Raw genomic sequence first — 18944 nt, 5'->3', positions numbered from 1 at the left:
GAAACTGCTGAGCCACCACACTCTCAACAACCTTTGCTAAAAAAGGAAGGTTGGAGACAGGACGATAATTTGCTAGTTCCTTTGGGTCCAGAGAAGGCTTCTTGAGCAGGGGCCTGACCACCGCCTCTTTCAGGGCGGCCGGCATCCGGCCCTCCCCCAACGAAGCGTTCACCAGCCCCAGTAGCCAGCCTCGTGAGCCCTCCCAGGAGGCCAGCACCAACCAGGAGGGACACGGGTCCAGTAAACATGTGGTGGCCCGCAGTCGCCCGCGCAACCTGTCCAAATCTTTGATGACAACAGGGTCAAACTCCTCCCAGCATGGTCTCTCAAGACTAGTCTCAGACGTCCCCACTGGAGCACTGGAGTGGGTCCAACCTCTCCGGATATGATCGATTTTATCCTGCAGGAACTCTCCAAATTCCTCTGCCCTGCCCTGCAATGGGGGGTCCCGCTGCTCCTGTGACAGAAGGGAGCGGGTCACCCGAAACAGGGCAGCAGGGCGGTTCTCTGCGGACGCTATAAGAGTGGCACAATACTGACGTTTGGCCACTCTTATTGCCACAAGGTAGGTCCTTATGTAGGCTCTTACCTGTGTTCGGTCAGCTTCGGAGCGGGAGGATCTCCACTTACTCTCCAGGCGTCTCCTAAGGCGTTTCATCGCCCTTAGCTCCCCGTTAAACCAGGGGGCCCGGGTCGATCGTGGCCGTCGGAGAGGCCGCAAAGGCGCCACCCGGTCCAAGGCACCGGCAGCCGCACTATTCCATGTGGCTACCAGGTCCTCAGCCCGGGAGCGGGACAGGTCAGCAGGAAATGGCCCAAGCTCAGCCTGGAACCTATCCGGTTCCATCAGGCGCTTGGGGCGGAACCATCTGGGATAATCTGGTTCCGCCTCCCCGCGGTGGGGAGTAGCGCCAGGGAAGTCAAGCTGGAGAAGTGAGTGATCTGACCATGACAGGGGCGTGATGACTAAATGCCCTCTTCCCAGATCACTCGTCCACTGGTCGGAGACAAACACAAGATCCAGAATGTGGCCTCGCTCGTGAGTGGGGTCCTGAATTACTTGAGTCAGACCCATGGCTGTCATGGAAGCCATGAATTCCCGGGCTACCTCGGATGCCTTTCCCGTTGACGGCAGGTTGAAATCCCCCATCACTAGTAGTTTGGGGGTCTCAACCGCCATCTCCGCGATCCGCTCGAGGAGCTCGGGCAGGGCAGTTGATGTATGGCGGGGAGCCAGGTATACTATCAACAGGCCCAACTGACTCCCTGGACCCCACTTTACGCCCAGAGACTCACAACCAGATGTCTGCGACACAGTGAATTCTCTCGGTGCCAGATCGTCCCGGATGATAATTGCTACATACAGTTGGGTGAACGATTCCTGAACGTCGTGCTGCACCAACAATCCCTCTTTCTGGAAAAACAGAATGAGAAGCACCAGGCCTAAGAAGGGATTATTGTGACATGTTGGCTGTCTTCACACGAGGCACTGAACCAAGGTGGCCCCCGGGGCCTGCTTGCTTAATGTTAGGGGTTTGGTAATAGTGGTGAATATGATATCTGTAGCTCAGGTGGAGGAGGAGGAGGTGGGTTGGTTTCCGAGTCTTTTGTTACCAGGCGAGGTAAGATCTTCAGCGGAGATAGGATGAGGAGTTTCAACTCCACTGGTAACAAAAAACTAAACCACAAGCTCAGAGAACGAACCTCCACCAGCCTCATTGTTGGGGAAATCATCTACCGTATTTTTCGGACTATAAGGCGCACTATGATTTTGAAGCGGTAATTTTTTTACAAAAGGTTTTGCACTCTGCAGCCCTCCCAAATACTCTGCACACCTCGTTTTTTGAAGAAAAAAAAAGGGGGGGCATGTAGAGCTTTGAGAGGCTCTTAGAGTACAAAAACCTTTTAAAAAAATTTACCTCTTCAAAATTATAGTGCGTCTTATTAAAAACGGACTGTTTTTTGCTCGTTTTTGCCCTCCTCAGCCCCCAGGAGCACTCCGGAGGCCTCCTAAAGGCTATGCACAGCCATTTTTGCAAAGGGGGCGGGGTTTCAGTAGTGATGACGACTACCGTGTTTCCCCGAAAATACGACATGTCCTGATAATAAGGCCATGCCACATTTTTCGGGTGGGCAAAATGTAAGCCCTCCCCCCCAAAAATAAGCCCCCTGGACAACCCCACCACCACCACCAGGCAGAGCGCCACTCACCAACCTAGCGGTCTCCCGAAGGCGCCAAGCCCCAGGAATGGGGGGGGCAAAGGCTTGCGTTGCTTGGTGCCTTCGGGATACCGCTAGGTCAGTGAGTGGTGCTGTGCCCAGCTGGAGAGGAGGGTTGCCGGGCGGTTGCTCTCTTGGGAGAGGGCTCCCGAAGAGCCGGGCACAGCCTCAGGGTCGAACGGCTTTGTTGCGCTGTCGCAGCAGCCGAGCAGCCACCCGGCAAACCCCCTTTCCAGCCGGGCACAGTGCCATTCCCTGACCTAGGGGTATCGCCAAGCCACGTGAGCACCTGTTTGCCGCCCTCTGGCTCCCTTGGCTTGGCACTTTCGGAATGCCCCTAGGTCAGTGAACGGGGCTCTGCATGGCTGGAGAGGGGGGTTGCGCGAGCGGCTTTTCCGCTCCCTGCCTGCGCATCTCCCAGCCTCATGATGCCCTTGCCTAACTCTCCCTTCAGAGCCAGGCACCTCTGCCGCCGCCGCCTACCACCACTGCATGGCTTTTTTGGCGGCTTCCAAAGCACGGAGCTAGGATGCCAAGTCTTCCGGAAGCTGCCACTCTGGGAATACGCTCTATGGTTGTACGCTCTGGGAGTATGCTCCGCCGGCAGCCAGCCCACAACCATAGAGCGTACTCCCAGAGCGCCCGCTGCCAGAAGACTCTGCTGGGGATCTCCGGAGTTTGGAAGCAGGATAATAGGTTATGCCTGGAGCGGCAGTGGCGGCGCCCTGGCCCTGTAGGGGGAGCTGGGCCAGGGCATGGTGAGGCTGGGAGGCACACGAGCTGGTGGGGGGAAACAGGCGCTTGCGCAACCTCCCTTTCCAGACGGGCAGAGTGCCATGCACTGACCTGCGGGTATCCCGAATGCCCCAAGCCACGGGAGCTGGGGGGAGGGCAGAGCGACAGGCGGCTTAGTGCCTTTGGGATGTCACTGGGTCGGTGAGTGGTGCTCTGCCCGGCTGGAAAGGGGGGTTGCCAGGTGGCTGCTCGAGGGCCTGGTCACCTCATGGCTGGTACACAGCCGTTTGCCCCTGAGGCTGTGCCTGGCTCTTCGGGCACCACTCGCAAGAGAGCAACCGCCCGGCAACCCCAAAATAATAAGCCCCAATCAATATCTTTCTTTGGGGGGGTGGGGGAGAAAATAAGACCCTGTCTTATTTTCGGGGAAACAGGGTAGCTCTGATGTTGATACCTCGTTTGGGTCAGGAAAGGTCTGCAAGGAAGCCACCCACCTCAGAGAGCACCAAGGAGCCTCTCTTCAACCCTGAGCTGCAAATATTCTCCTTTACCAGAAGAAGCAGGGAAGGAAGCAGCCTTGTTTCTGTGGGGGTCTCCAACTTGGCAACTTCAGGACCTATGGACTTCAACACCCGGCATTCCCTGCCCACCCACTGACCGCTCTGTTGGTTCACCCTTCTCTGCCCCTTTATCAGTAGAAGGTTTATGCAATCCCCTCTCGAACTGCTGCTGCCGCTGCCACCACCACAAGCTTTCCAGAGCAAGCGAGATCCGGGGGCCCTTCTTCCAGCTTTGGTTACTTAACAGCTGAGCGGCTGCCGTGCGTAGGGCGGGGGCTAATCTTATTGTGGGCCTGGAGTTTTGGTTTGCAAAGCGGGAGCAAGGGAGCTGCTGATGGATGTGTGCGCTGGGATTATAATCTGTGTTGAAAGAAGGGCCCTGACTACTGGGGGTTTAGCGTAATGTGGGCATTCTGCTGCCTTTGAGTCTCCATTCAGCTTTCCTAACTCGGGGGGGGGGGACCCCAAGCTTGGCAACTTTAAGACACATGGACTTCAAATCCCAGAATCCCCCCACCAGCATGCCCAACCTTGTGTTGGGAGCAGTGTCCTTCTGGATTCAGTCCCAAATGGGGAAAACGTCTCTGGAGACACGGAGGCTGCTTGGAAAGATGGTTTAATGGTGGACAGGATCACGTGGCTTGAGCCCCTGAGCAGGAAAGGGGGATCATCAGATGCTCCCAGATGTTGGGAGGAGAAGAAAAAGAGGCAGAGATGCTGAAAGTCCCTGGCTTTATGCCCTCTCTGGCCTTTGATCTTGATCTTGTCTTCTGATGGGTTGTCAGACTCCCATGGGGCCATGCAGGGGCAACTCTCTAGGCTGTCTTTTGAGTCCATGTGTGGTTGAGCATGGCTTCTCCCCAGGTGCCCTGTGGTGAGATGGGTCAAGGGCTAATGCTATCATGCGTTCATCCCGTCACCCTGGAGCTGAAGGGGGGAGGTCTTCGTTATGTAGAATAGACTGACCCAGGCCTTTTAGTGGCCCATTGGCAAAGGTGGGGGCCATGAAGAGTGAGTCTGCTTCCTGCCTAAAAACATATTTCTCCATTTCTGATCCAGGGAAAAGATAATATTCTGCCTTTTTCAATATTTCCCAGGATATTTCATTTTTCTAGGAGAGGGGTGGGTTTTAACTTCCTACACTTGGACAACTCCCAGAATTCATTGGTTCACTTTAACAATTGCAGCAAGAATGGTCATATAATGGGACAAAGCAAATGTTTCACTTAGCAGCATAAATTTTGGGGTCAATTGTAATCGTAAGTTGAGGGAGAAACTGCAGCACATTTATGACAGTTGCAGAGTTCCGGGGTCTTGTGATCCCCTTTTGCGGCCTCCGCAAGGTTAGTAGAGGAGAGTAGAAATCCTCTAAAGCTTCTGTACCCCATGCAACTCCCAGAATCCCCCAGCCAGCCATAGAAGAGAATACATGAAGCTCAAGGTCAAACTGTGGGGTCCTTGGTGCCCTCTGAGCTGGGTGATCTTCTAGCAGACGTTTCAGGACCCAACTAGGGAACATCATCAGTGCTGGAAGGGAGGGGAGATCTGCCCTCTGTTTATATACAGTCGCTTGCCCTGCCAGTGTTGGTAGGACTGTTTGGCGTTCTTGGTAATCCCTTGATTGTTCTGTACTGAAAATGAATGCAAGGAAAACTCTCCTCTGGGGAAGGCCTGGCTTGATCCCCGGGGATTCTTCTAAGGGGTCAGCAGGGCCTGCGTGGACCTTCCACACTTTGTCTGGCCCTAAAGGTCAGCATTTCTTTCTGGAACCATCTGTTTATGACTGAATCTGTAGGCTGCAAAGGAACCAAGCGATTCCTGGGTGCAGCTTTGCCAAGGTGCGGCTGGTGGGTAGAGACCTTGGGATGGGGGCCAAACTAAGGGAGGTCAGAGTCCAGGGGTTGGACGGAGAAGCTTCACGCCATCTTGCTGGGTGGGAGGATGTAAAATTACACCAGGAAGAGAATTCAACTGCCTTCAGTCGTGTTGTTTAGGGAATGTAATAAGCGTGCCAGCAGACGTTTGTCAAAATGCCTGCCCTTAGAAAAGGATTTGCATGTCATAATTAACACAAAAAAGCCCGTCATGTTATCCCCATATGTACAAGTTGCGCCTTGCGTGACACATTTGGCAGCTCATCTTTAAACTAGTTGGTTGCATTATGGGAAATCTGAGCCATGCGCGCCCCCCGGGTCTCAGTTTAGATTGCCTTAACTTTTGCAGAAAAGTTATAGGAGCTTTGGCTGAATGTAAGGATTACTATTTTCATTTTTAATGGGTTATTTTTAAAATGGGAGGACGGTGGAAGCTGTCCAAGATCCTGGGCCAGATCAGAGAGGAAAAGTTGGCGAGCATCCTAAATTCCTCCTAATTTGGGATTAAGTTTACTACAGCTTTTTTTTTTTTTTTTTTTTTTGCAAAATGAATTGTGGTTTGATAATTCGTGGTTTCAACCCCAGCTACTTTCAGATGAGTGGACTTCAACACACAGCTGGCTGGGGAATTCTGGGAATTGAAGTCCACAGATTTGAGAGCGGCTAAGGTTGAGAAACATGCAGCATTTTAGAGAATTTTATTTTTTAATCTGCAGGCACTTATTTGCCTGGGGGGCTAAAGTGTCAGTCACCTCCCTTTTTCTCTCCCGAAGCCAAATATCCCGTTTCAGACAAGTGGTTGTCCAATCTCTTCTTAAAAAACTCCAGTGATGGAGCATCTACAACCTCTTGTGGCGTGGTTCCATCCACGGGCTAATTGTCCTCAGTATCAGGAAGTTTCTCCTTAATTCCAGGTTGCTTCTCTCCTTGATTAGTTTCCATCCGTTGCTTCTTGTCCTAGATGCCTTGGAGAATAGCTCGACCTCCTCTTCTCTGTGGCAGCCCCTCAAATATTGGAATGCTGCTATCATGTGTCTCTCCCCCCCCCCCCCCAATCCCAGTCCTTCTTTTCTCTCGATCAGCCAAACCCAAATCCTGGAACTGGTTCTTCATATGTTTTAATCTCCAGGCCTTCATCATCTCCGTTGCTCTTCTCTGCCCTTTTTTCAAAGTCTCAACATCTTTTTTAATGTGACCAAAGCTGGATGCAGCATTCCAGGTGTGGCCTTACTAAGGCTTTATAAAGTGGTAGTAATACTTAGGACCTCCCTCTTTCTCCCACTCCCCACCGCCAACTGTATGCATACTTTGGAGTTGTAGAGAACGTGGCTGGAACTGCTTAAAAATCTCAGTTGGCAAATAGCCAGCATTGACCGCAAAAGGCAGCCTGTTAATGAAAAAATACGTCTTTAAGTCTAGCGGTTGTTTCCAGGCAGCTCTCCCCCCCCCCCCCCCCGTGGGTGTGCTCTCTCTCTCTCTGTGTACAGTCTTGTGTAAGGTCTAGCAAGTCTGCCTTCCCCCTTCCTGGCCTCCTGCGCTGCGTAGGGATCTTGTAAATTTGGGGCATCCCTCACAACTCAGCTGCTGCTCTGTGGTGTGATCTGGCTCTGTGGCTTGAAAAGAAAACCCAGGGTAGCGACAGGCACAACGTTGGCAAAGGGTTTCACGCAAAATAGGAGCGGCCCTTGTTTGGGTCGAGCTTCCTAAGACTTCCTGGTGGATTCGGAGCCCTTTCTCCAAGAGGAAAAGGAAGTGGTAGCCACGTGCAGTGGTGCCTCTGTTCATTTCTGCCTTTTAAAATGTCATGGGGGGAAAAAGATAAAGTCCCAAAGAAACGTAGTCCTCGACTTACGACCACAATTGGGCCCCACACTTCTGTTGCTAAGCAAGAGAATTATTAAATGTGTTTTGCCCCATTTTACGACCTTCCCTGCTGCAGCTGTTAAGTGAATCATTGCAGTTGATAAGTTGCTAACACGGTTAAGTGAATCTTGGTTCCCCATTGACTTTGCTTGTCAGAAGGTCGCAAAAAGGGGTCAGGTGACCCTGGGACATTGCGACCGTCATAAATATGAACCATTCAAATTTTGAACTCGTGACCATGAGGATGCTGCAATATTGCAAAAATAGCCATAAGTCACTTTTTTTTAAAAAAAGCCAAGCTATTCTCCAAAGCCCCCGAAGGCCAGAGAAGGAATAATGGATGGAAACTGATCAAGGAGAGGTTCAACCTGGAAATAAGGAGGAGTTTCCTGACAGGGAGAACCATCAACCCATGGAACAGAAGTTGCCTTCGGAAGTTGTGGGAGCTTCATCCCTGGAGGCTTTCAGGAAGAGGCTGGACTTCTGCCATCGGTCAGAAATGGTGTAGGGTCTCCTGCTTGGGGGGGGGGGCGTGTTGGGCTAGATGACTTCCAAAGTCCCTTCCAACTCTGTTCATCTGAAGATGAGAGGCCTGAATGCAGCAGCCTCAGTTGTGTGTGTGTGTGTGTGTGTGTGTTTGGTGACTTATGCTAAATTGCTGTGCGGAATCGCCCAGATCCAACCCTAAGGACCTCCTGATGGAAGGGACTGCTATGTGGGAGGACCCGTTGGGCTTGTTTTGGCTGTCAGCGGTATAATTTGATTTATGTTAGCCCAGAATTCCATATGCAGCTGATTCTTGACTCCCATTGGTTTTTTTTCTATAATAGATTTTTATCAATCAAAGTATAAAATAGGAAGAGTGATTTTAAAAAGTAATAGAAAACTAAAGGGGGGGGGGAGAAAATACGGAGTAAAGAGAAAAGAAAAAGGCACCGACTTCCAGCTCTCTTTAGCACAGTAGAAGATAAACAACATTATAACCTCAACTATTTACTTTTACACAACATTGGATGTATATACGAGCCAGCCGTTTCTCTAGCACCATGCCTATCTAATCAGCAAAAGCAAAACCAAAGTTTCCTTTCCCCCCTATTGCAAGCCCAAAATATGGAAGCAATTTCCAAATAGAAACAAAATTAAATATATCCCCTTTTTTGGATTGGAAAAAAAAAAGTCAATCTAGCCATCTCTGCTTCTCCTTCTTTCCTAAGTGGGTTGCAAACCTTCTTTATCCGAACTTAACGGTTAATTGCCTTCTTTCTCTTCCTTCCACAGGTTTGAATGTAACCTGGGAAGACGCAAAGATGTCGCTTCACCACACCAGAGCCTCGGTGCTCCTGGCCTGGGTAAAGGAGCCCTTCTTTATGGCCGAGAACCTTTTGGAGCAGGGATGGGCAACGCATGGCAACTTTACAAGCTGGTGGACTTCAATTCCCAGAATGGTCGGCTCAGGAATTCTGGGAGTTGTAGTCCACTCATCTTAAAGTGACGGCCTGTGAGACGTGATTGGATGCATCTGCCCGACTTGGCAGCTCTTTGTGTTTATGGTTTTAGGGTTTATTGGTCATATTCAGCATGGGGAAACAGGATGTGGCTCATGAGACATGGCAACCATGTACTGGAAATAGAAATAAATTCTCTAAACTGGGAGCGTTAAAAATGTCTTAAAAGTTTGAAAGCGTGGAAACCAAGGCTTAAGCCCTAATGTTGTTTCCGGACATGGGCCGGGATGTATTAATTCCCCAGAGAGGATCCCCTTCCCACGTGATCCTCCAGCAGAGTTTTCCCACCCGGCGTGTATCGTGGCCCCCTTGACCAGCGTTGCAGAGCGAGGCTCGCTCCCTTGCCCGGCCCCTGACGTGCCTCTCCTCCTCCGCAGGTGAACAGCCTGAAGCTGGCCGATGCTGTCACTTCTCTGTCTCAGCTCCAGGACTGCAGCCTCTTCCTCAAGATCATCGGCAAAGTGTAAGGCGGAATCCGGCATTCTTCCCGTGGGCGTGCGTGGCCCCCTCCCCGTGCCTTGGCCCCCTGCCTATGCGCTCGGAACCCCTCCGCACCCCATTTTGGGCTTAGCAGGCCTCCCTGAAGCCTCCTGTGGCCAAAAGCAGGGAGTGGGGTGTGTGTGGGAGCAGCGGTGCCCCCCTCGCGCTCCCCCTGTCCATGGCTACACTCTTACAGGTGTTATGCCCGCCTTGTAGGCAGCTTTATTCCTTTCTAGCATTCATCTCCATTGTTCAGTGATGCGTTTCCTGCCTTTCTAGGATTTACCTCTGTCCGCTCTATCTACCTCTAACTCTCTGTATACAGTTCTATTCCCCATGGCTTGTATGGTGTTTTAGCTGCGCTGCAGAGACCCGAAAATCAGCTGGCTGGCGGGAGGTGCGCATGCATGCACGCACGCACGATGAAGCTCAGCTGGGGTGACAGCTTGTGTGCTGGCAGAGAGGCCTCCGCGTGCCACCTGTGGCGCATGGGCCATAGGTTCGCCATCTAGGCCAAGAATTCCCAACCTCTAGACCTTGACCCAGGGCCCGGCTGCAGCTTGTTTGGAACCAGGCTGCGGAAGTAGTGGGCAAGTGCGTCTGTGCACATGCGCACAGCTGCATTGGTGAAAGCGGCACTCCTGCGTGGAACCATCCCCCCCCCTTCCGCCCCCCCCTCCCACCAGCCAGTCTGCAAAGCCGAAAAGTTTGGGGAAACTCTGCCTTGGATCTTGTTTGTTTCGGATGCTGCTGACCCATTCGGCTGTTCATGTGCTGCATGCCCACATCCAAATTTTATCCCTAAATAAAAGAAAAAATAGAAGCTTTTTAGAAAAATAAACAGACATCAACGTTGCAAGTGGTCCAGAGCAATGTTTCTCAACCTTGGCGACTTTAAGATATGTGGACTTCAACTCCCAGAATTCCCCTGTCAGCACAAGCATCTTTCTCTGGGAGATGAAGTCCACATATCTCAAAGTCGCCAAGATTGAGAAACATTGGACAAGATAATCTGTTCAATTGTATCTTCCTTCCTTCTTCCCCCCCTCCCCTCCCCTCTCTTTCCTCTCTTTCCAGACATGGCCCAGATGAGGGGCAGGATGTTTCCCAGCAGAGTCTGGCCGAACGGGTGGCCCACGTCGTCGGCTTCCTTCAGAGTAAGTGCTTCCCTCCATCGGAGGATACGGAGGTCTGGGGGAGACCTTTCATGACCCAGCAAGCACACACACACACGCACACACCATGCCCAAAACAAACGTTGAAGCTTCATCTGGCAGAGGCTCTGGGCCGTTCAGCTGCCTGACCCTTCCTCTCCCATCTTTCCTTCCACGCTCCCCCCCCCCCGCAACACTAAACTCTGATTCTAAGTGTGACAAAGAGTGTAAACTCCTTTTCCTAGTGGCTCTTGTAACTTCAGGCGGTCACTAACTGAACGGTTGTAAGTTGAGGACTAACCTGTAGAACAGCTGCTCAAACTGAAGCCAGGCTGAAAGAGCAGCGGCTGTTGGTTGGGCCAGCGTAGAACTCCTTGGGCTGAGTCCAAATGTGGGGGGGCGAGGCTGTGGGGTTTCCTGATGCGGGGGGGCATTCAGGGCTGACTTATGCTTTGCCCACTTGTCTCCTTCCAGAGATCTGCAAGCACAAGGCCTCCCCGCACAGCCTGGTGTCCCCGGAGAAGCTCTTAGCAGCGGAAGAACTGGAGTTAGCCAAGGTGGGGCTGGGCTCCTGGGTACTCGTGGCTTTCTGGGTTTGGGTCCTGGCCTGGGTTTGGCTGGGATGGGTTGAAGGAAGGCTCAGTCTGGGGGGGGGGGGAGAGGCCGGGGTCATTTCTCAGGTGCCAGTTAGGGGAGGACGGTCGAGGACTATTTATTTCTATCCTGCCTTTATTGTTTTTATGCATAAGGGAGAGAGCATCTCCCACACACTTTCTCCTCTTATTTTACCCACAACAACAGCCCTGACAGGTGGGCTGGGCTGAGAGAGAGAGGGACTTGCCCAGAGTCTCCCAGCCGGCTTTCCTGTCTAAGGTGGGACTGGAACTCACCGTCTCCTGGTGATTGGCCCAAAGAAGTTGTGCGAGTGATTGCCTCCAGAAGTTGTGAATGCCCCAACACTGGAAGTCTTTAAGAAGATGTTGGATAGCCGTTTGTCTGGAACGGTAGAGGGTTCCCTGCCTAGGCAAAAGGGGGTTGGACTAGAAGACCTCCAAGGTCCCTTCCAACTCTACTATTGTATTATTATTGTATAAGGTTTCCCAGCCGGCTTTCCTGCCTAAGACAGGACTGGAACTCACCGTTTTCTACTTTCTAGCCTGGTGCCTTAACCACTAATCCCAAGGGAACGATGGGTCCCGGCTACAGAAACCCAATGATTCCACACCCCATGCCACTGCGTGACCCGGTGGCGTCCATAGATATTGGATCCGGCCCCCTGCCTAGGGGTCTGGCCAGGATGTGGGGCGCTTAGCAGCTACTGAGGCAGAGAGAATTCTGCTGCTGATCATGATTTTACGTCTCGTTTTGAATGGATTATGGTCAGTTTTCACGTGTTTGGTGTCTTTGCTTTTAACGTCTTTCCTATTGTTCCTACTTCTTGTGAGCTGCCCAGAGTCACTTAGATGAAAGTAATTGTGATTGACCCAAGGCCAAAACATCTGGTGTAAGAGGCCTCTTAAGACTAGAGCGGTCAGGCCTGAACAACCAGACTTTCAAGCTAACCACGTTAGTCTGTTCTGCCTATAAGACGGGAAACTGGTCATGCAGGCGTCCCTGGGGAGCAATTCTGTAAGGCTCCGAAGAAGTGAGGGGGCCAGCCCTAGCCCTTTTGGGGTTCCACAGTGACCCCAGGCTATCCCTGTGCTTGATCCCTCCTTCGTCATTGATTGGGCGTTTCCTAACAAGACCTGGCATTCACTGGAACTGTCCACAGAATACGGGGGGAGCCCTGCAAAACAGCATCCCTTTTCTCAAACCCCCCTCCCCCAATCGCTCCAGAGGGACATCCTGGCTGACAGGGTCATAAGTCAGGATGGATGCATCACCCCGAGCCCTCCAGAGGGCATCCATAAGCATCAACCCTGCCTTCCTAGGCCTGGCCTGAGCCCCGCTTGAAGAGGGTCCAGAGCCCCCTTCATCCAGGGTCCTCTGGATGGAGCTGGGAACCTTCCACCTTCTCTCTCTCTCTCTCTCTCTCTCTCTCTCTCTCTCTCTCTCCATCTTTCCTTCTGCCGCATGTTGTTTGGGCACAAACACCTCTTTTGCCACATCTTTCACATTCATATGAACATTGTTTCCCTAATATATTGAGCATTTAAAAACATAAAACTCTCCATTTTTCTTCTTAATATCTTCTAGTAAGGATATCATATCCACATTAAAAATCGCCATTCTCCTCACGCACTTACTAAGCGCTTTCTTCTTCTTTGTGTCTCTATCACCTTCTCAACCAAACCTTTGGGGGAAGTTCTCCAACAGGATCGCACCCAGGGATGGCCTCCTGAGTAGGGGTGCACCACCTCCTCCTTTGAGGGAGCTGAAAGCAGCCCCTTCGCCAGAGCTTGGGCCCAGCCCCATGTGACACCCCCCCCCAGGAGGAGGCCCTGGCCAGCCAGCAGGGGTCTGGGCCCAGGTGGCCAAGCTCCCGGCCCATTTCCTCCTCGGGACGGACAGGTTCCAAGTCTTCCCAGGTGTCTTTGATGGGCATCCGAGGTGCCTTGCCATCTGGTGGAGCTCCTGACTCCCCTTGCTGGAGCTGCAGAGCTTCTTCCGCCCCTGTCAGGGACCTCCTCCAGGTGACTCTTTTCCCCCTCTGCTCTTCCCAGGTGGTGATGCTGCTCTTGTACTACGCTTCCATGAGCGACAGGATTCCTCGGGAGTGGACCACGCTCGAATACGACCTCCAGGTAAGGGAGATCTCCTTCCGGGTCCCATCGGGCATCTGGGTTGCCGTGCTGCCTTTGCCTCCGCCCCCTTGAGGCGCATCCCGTCAATTCAGCCCTGTGGGTAGGCTTCCCTTACAACAGTTCGTTTAGTGACCGTTTGAAGTTACAACGGTGCTGAAAAAATGTGAATCACGGCCGTTCTCTACGCACGACCGTTGCAGCCCCTCCATGATCACGCCATCAAATTTGGATGCTTTCGCAACTGACTCCTATTTATGACGGTTGCAGTATCCCGGGGTGACCAGCAGAGTCCACGGGGAAGCTGGGTTCACTCAACAAGGGGGCTACTAACTGAACAAGTGCAGTGATCCACTTAACTACTAAAGTAGCAAGAAAGGTCACAAAACGAGCAAAAGGCACTTAACAACTGTCTCGCTTAGCAATGGAAATGTTGGCCTTACAACTGAGGTTGTAAGTCAAGGACTGTTCCTAGTTCTCCATGGTTGGAGGATAAAGTTTGGGAGGGGCAGCGCCCCATGAAAAGCGAGTGGAGGTCTGGCGTGGGGCGGGGGCCCTGGGCTCAGTCTGATTCCCTTTGCTAATCCTTCTCTGGATAACTGGGGTGCTGCCTGTCTCCCCCCCCCCCCCTTACCCCCAGGCGGAGATGGCCAAGTTCCTGAACTTCATGCTCTACAACGAAGACTGTCTGAGCGAAGACCTGGAGAACTTTCTCCAAAAGAAAAGTAAGGGCTGGGTGAACCGAGAAGGTTGCGTGCTTTGACTGGGAGCACCGGGTTTACCAACAGAAGAGGAACTCTGTCGCGAAGGGATAAACTGTGGGCTCTCTGAGCGTGATTCTTTCCTTGCAGACGTTTCATGACCCAACTAGGGAACATCATCAGTGCTGGGAGGGAGGGAGGAGGAGTATAGGGTCCTTGGTTCTCTCTGAGCATGATTCTTTCCTTGCAGACGTTTCATGACCCAACTAGGGAACATCATCAGTGCTGGGAGGGAGGGAGGAGGAGTATAGGGTCCTTGGTTCTCTCTGAGCGTGATTCTTTCCTTGCAGACGTTTCATGACCCAACTAGGGAACATCATCAGTGCTGGGAGGGAGGGAGGAGGAGTATAGGGTCCTTGGTTCTCTCTGAGCGTGATTCTTTCCTTGCAGACGTTTCATGACCCAACTAGGGAACATCATCAGTGCTGGGAGGGAGGGAGGAGGAGTATAGGGTCCTTGGTTCTCTCTGAGCGTGATTCTTTCCTTGCAGACGTTTCATGACCCAACTAGTTAATGGATGCTGTTCCCGAGTTGCGTCATGACACACCTGCAAGGAAACCCCCAATCAGAGAGCACCCAGAGCCACGCAGAATGGGAGTTGTAGTCCAGAATGTCTGGAGGCCACTAAGTGGAGAAGATTGGGATGGCTTCACTGTCATAAATGGAAGATGCTACAGCAGAGACGTCCATTATGGGTTTCTGTCTCAAGCTTATCCCTGGTTCCCTTTTTAGACTCCCAGCCAGACAGTCATTTCATCTGGCTGACCCTTTCTCTTTGGGCGTTTCTCCGTTTTTCTCCTTCTTCCTCCTCTTCCTCTTCTTCTTCTTCCTCTTCCTCGTCTTCGTCTTCTTCAGTCTGGTCCCTGTAAAGCTTTCGCTTGTTTGCCACTTTCTCCAAAGCAAAGCAGCTCCTGGCGTCTTCTGCAGTGGGAGATTTCCTCTGGCCGTAAAGCTGATTTTTTAATCAAGGTCTTAGTAGGGGAAAAACCAGTTGAACGGAAGGCCGAGCATCTCCTCAGCCCTGTTTTGCCTCACGGCCTGCCTGCTCTCCCCTGTCCCCCAGTGCCAGCGTCCTCGAGTTCCTCCAGTGCCAGCCCAGAAGAGACCACCCCACCGAAACGAGGGGTGCCTTTCCTGAAATTGCACAAGATCGCCTCTTCTTCCAGCATGAATAAGTAAGGGGGGGGGGTTTTCTCTTCCAAGGCCGGATGGGGAGTTTGTCACTTTACGTTTTGTTTTGTTTTCCTTTACTTTTACTTTTATCTTTACATTTATTTTACTTTGCTTTTACTTTATTTTACCTTATTTTAATTTCTTTTACTTTACTTTTACCTTTTATTTTATTATTTTATTTTACTTTACTTTTACTTTATTATTTTTAATTCAAAGCGGCAAATATCTCCAACACACCTTCCTCCTCCTCCTCCTGTGTTCCCCACCACAACAACCCTGCAAGGTGGGCTGGGCTGAGAGGGAGGGACAGGCCCAAAGTCTCCCAGCCGGCTTTCCTGCCTAAGGCGGGACTGGAACTCCCCGTCTCCTGGTGATTAGCCCAGAGTCGCAAAAGGGGATCACACGACCCCGGGACAGTGTCACTCATGTCGTAAGGGTGAGTCAGTTGTAAATCATGTGACCCTTCAGTGTCACTTTTTCTAGTTGTGACTTTGAACGGTCACTGAGTGAGGTGTTGTATGTCATGGACTCCCTACACCTCTTCCGACGAATGGCCGCACCCTCCCTTCTTAAGAAGAGAATGTTAGCCTCCTGCTTCTTCTTCTTCCTCCGGACAGGCTGCTCCCTGGCTCCTCCCCCTCCTCCTCTTCCTCCTCCTCTCCCATGGGGGAGATCATGCAGACCCCCCAGTTCCAGATGCGGAGGCTGAAGAAGCTGCTGGAAGCCGAGCGAGAAAACCGCGACGAGCTGGAGCACGAATTGGCCGAGAACCGGAAGCTCATTGATGAGAAAGGTGGGGGGGGCAGAGTGGAGACCACCTAAGCAGCCCACCTTCGAGGGACTACGAAGCCCCTGTGGCAGCAGAGCAGGGCGGGGCCACGGTTGCATCCCCTCCTCCCGCCTGCCTGCCTGCCGCGCCCGGACGGCCGCCTCTCAGCTTCTGAGGGGGGCTTTGTGCTCTTTGCGTAGATACGCGAATCCTGGTGATGAAGCAGCGCATCGAGCGCCTCACCCTCCAGCAGGAGCAGCAGGCGGCTGCGGATCAGCTGGAGCCCAAGGAGGTGGAGGAGCTCCGGGACAAGAACGAAAGGTCCGCCCTGACTTTTTGTAAGAGGCTCCAAAAGCCTTGGGGAGCCCAGAGGTAGCAGAATCACAGAGCTGGGAGGGGCCCTGGAGGTCTTCCAGTCCAACCCCCTGCTCAGGCAGGAGACCCTAGACCCAGGTTGGATCCGGGGACAGGTATATTTGCCTTCATCTGTGAGACCCTACCCCATTTTGCCCCCCAGTCTCTTCTTGAAAGCTTCCAGGGATGAAGCAGCCCCAACCTCTGGTGGCAAGCAGTTCCAGGGGTTAATTGTCCTCCCTTCAGGAAGTTTCTCCTTAGTTGCTTCTCTCCTTGATTAGTTTCCATCTGTTGCTTCTCGTCCTGCCTTCAGAGGCTTTGGAGAATAGGTTGACTCCCCCCCCCCTTCTCTGGGGTAGCAGCCCCTCAAATATTGAAAGATTGCTATCCTGTTCCCCTAGACCAGCGATGGCGAACCTTTTTTGGCTCACGTGCCATAAGTGGGGGGAGCGCAGGGGGGTCGTGTGTGGGCGTGCCGCACCCATAATGCAATGCGTAACATACGCATGGGCACACTACAGGCCCGAAACACCCCCCCCCCCATTTTTACATGCTTTTTTCGCCCTCCCCAGGCTCCAGAGGCCTTATAGGAGCCTGGGGTGGGCGAAAACAGCCTCCCCCGCCCCCCTGGAGGCCCTCCGGAGGCTTCAGGGACCTTCAGGAGGCTTCCCTGAAGCCTTCGGAGCGCTCAAAACGACCCTCCGAGCAAACCAGAAGTCCGTTCCCGATCTTCCTGTTTGCCCATAGGGCCGGTTTTTTACGCTCCGGAGGCTTCATGGAAGCTCATGAAGCGTCTGGGAGGGGGCGTGGGAGGCTCTTTTCGCCCTCCCCAGGCTCCTATAAAGCCTCTGGAGCCTAGGGAGGGCGAAAAATGGCTTTAAAAAAGGGTGAACTCAGCTGGCCAGCACGCACATGCACGCTGGCCAGCTAACAGGGCGGCGCCTCGCGTGCCCTGACAAATGGCTCCGCGTGCCACCTAGGTTCGCCATCACTGCCCTAGCCTTGCTCTTCAGTAGCGTCACTCCTAGTCCTCCTCTTCATTAAACTAGACCTGCCCAATTCCTGAAACCATCCTTCATGTGTTTTAGCCTCCAGTCCCCTAATCATCCTTGTTGCTCTTCTCTGCTCTCTTTCCAAAGTCTCAACATCTTTTTTGCATCATGGCGATCAAAACTGAATGCAAATATTCCAAGCGTGTTGGTTGATGAATTACCAATACCAAATCCCCCCTCTCCCCCCCTGCTCCCCGCCATGCGTCCGCTCATTTTCCATTTTGTATCAATGATTTTATCTGTTCTGTTATTTTATAATCCATGACTTTAATGTTTTAAATTGTTTTTATGATGTTAGTCACCCAGAGTTATTGGTAGTGAGATTGGTGACATTTCTCAATAAGCAAATGAATAAATGAATAAATGAATGAATAAATTGGGGGAGAGGACCTGCCCTTGGAATGAATGAAGGAATGAAGGAATGAGCAAGCAAACAAATAAGCAAGTAAAGAAATGAATGGATTTGTGGAGAACCTCCGCAGCCAGTTCTTGGAATGAAGGAAGGAACAAAGGAACGAACGAATGAATAAGTAGATCAGCCAATAAGCAAAAGCAAATACATTTGGGGAGAGCCCCCGCAGCTGACTGGTCTCCTTCCCCCCCGGGCAGCCTCCTCCTCCGCCTGCATGAGACGCTGAAGCAGTGCCAGGATCTGAAGACGGAGAAGGGGCAGATGGACCGGAAGATCAGCCAGCTCTCCGAGGAGAACGGAGAACTCAGCTTCCGGGTACGAGGGTGGCAGCGTCTGGATTTTAGAACTGGGGGAGGGGAGAAAGAATGAGGGCTTCGGGGGGTGGGGAGGGTGGACACGGCATCCCGCGTCCTCCGGGCCTGGCACCCTTCTGCCAAAGGGAAAAGGGGGCAGAGGGTCCAACCGAGGCCACACCTGTCTCCTCTCTCAGGTCCGAGAGTTTGCCCGCACCTTGCCGGAATTCCAGGAGGCCATTAACGAAATGTGCGAAGGGCAGGACAAATCCCTGAAGGAATGGGAGGAGCGGAGGAGCCACCTGGAAGCGGATCTCCACAGGGCCCTGAGCGAGAAGGTCAGCAAGAGGGGAACGGGCCCACTTCTTCGGGGGTGGGGGGGGAACATACCCCCGTTCTGGCCCCCAGCGCACCCAGCTGGCTTCTCGGTGGGACCAGGGCAGGTTGATCCTGGAGATGCAGCTGCCGGTTTCTGAAGCCGAGAGAAAAACACAAACACAGACGTTGCACTGCGTGTCCTTTAATGTTATCGTTTGTAGCAGCCCCCACCCCACCCCCCCGACCTCTTGGGCACCAGGGACCACTTCCATAGAGAGAGGTTTTTCCGCGGACGGGAGGGCCTCTGGTTTCATGTGCCGCCTGCATCCTACGGATGGGCTTTGCTTGTTTGCGCGGCCCGGTTGCCAGAGTGGGGTTGGGGACCCCTGCTTTATATCCCCCATCTCATTTAAACGATTAGGAGGCACCCAGGATTGGCTGATAGGTGGGCAGCCCTATAAAAGTGACAGGTGGACGGATGAGAGGGAGAGAAAGAGAGATGGAGGTAGCTGGAGGAAGATGATAGTGGATGGATGGATGACACAGATCCTAGGCAGCTCGGGAGGGAGGGAGGGAGGACAGTGGAAAGGAAGGACAGACAGACGGAAGGACTCTGGGCAGAATAAGTTCCCTCTCTGGTACTTTTGAGAATACACACACACACAACACACACACAG

General features: G+C 52.6%; 1 protein-coding gene across 5 annotated transcripts in view; it reads left to right on the top strand.

Annotated features, from left to right (window-relative positions):
* Window positions 1-18944, top strand: part of NUMA1 (nuclear mitotic apparatus protein 1) — a 49383-nt gene that overhangs the window by 11454 nt on the left and 18985 nt on the right. For all 5 annotated transcript variants that reach the window (XM_081952454.1, XM_081952453.1, XM_081952455.1 and 2 more), the window contains exons 2-12: window positions 8531-8601; window positions 9135-9220; window positions 10315-10394; window positions 10866-10948; window positions 13058-13138; window positions 13776-13860; window positions 14960-15071; window positions 15687-15862; window positions 16039-16159; window positions 17854-17971; window positions 18147-18287. In XM_081952454.1, coding sequence (XP_081808580.1) covers window positions 8560-8601; window positions 9135-9220; window positions 10315-10394; window positions 10866-10948; window positions 13058-13138; window positions 13776-13860; window positions 14960-15071; window positions 15687-15862; window positions 16039-16159; window positions 17854-17971; window positions 18147-18287 — 1125 coding nt within the window. In that variant the 5' untranslated portion in view covers window positions 8531-8559. The remainder of the gene's footprint in view (window positions 1-8530; window positions 8602-9134; window positions 9221-10314; window positions 10395-10865; window positions 10949-13057; window positions 13139-13775; window positions 13861-14959; window positions 15072-15686; window positions 15863-16038; window positions 16160-17853; window positions 17972-18146; window positions 18288-18944) is intronic.

Source organism: Natrix helvetica, assembly GCF_964273705.1.
Source record: "Natrix helvetica genome assembly, chromosome: 4".
Taxonomy (NCBI): domain Eukaryota; kingdom Metazoa; phylum Chordata; class Lepidosauria; order Squamata; family Natricidae; genus Natrix; species Natrix helvetica.
Note: the sequence above shows the minus strand (reverse complement) of the source record. Positions and strands in the feature narration are given on the sequence as shown.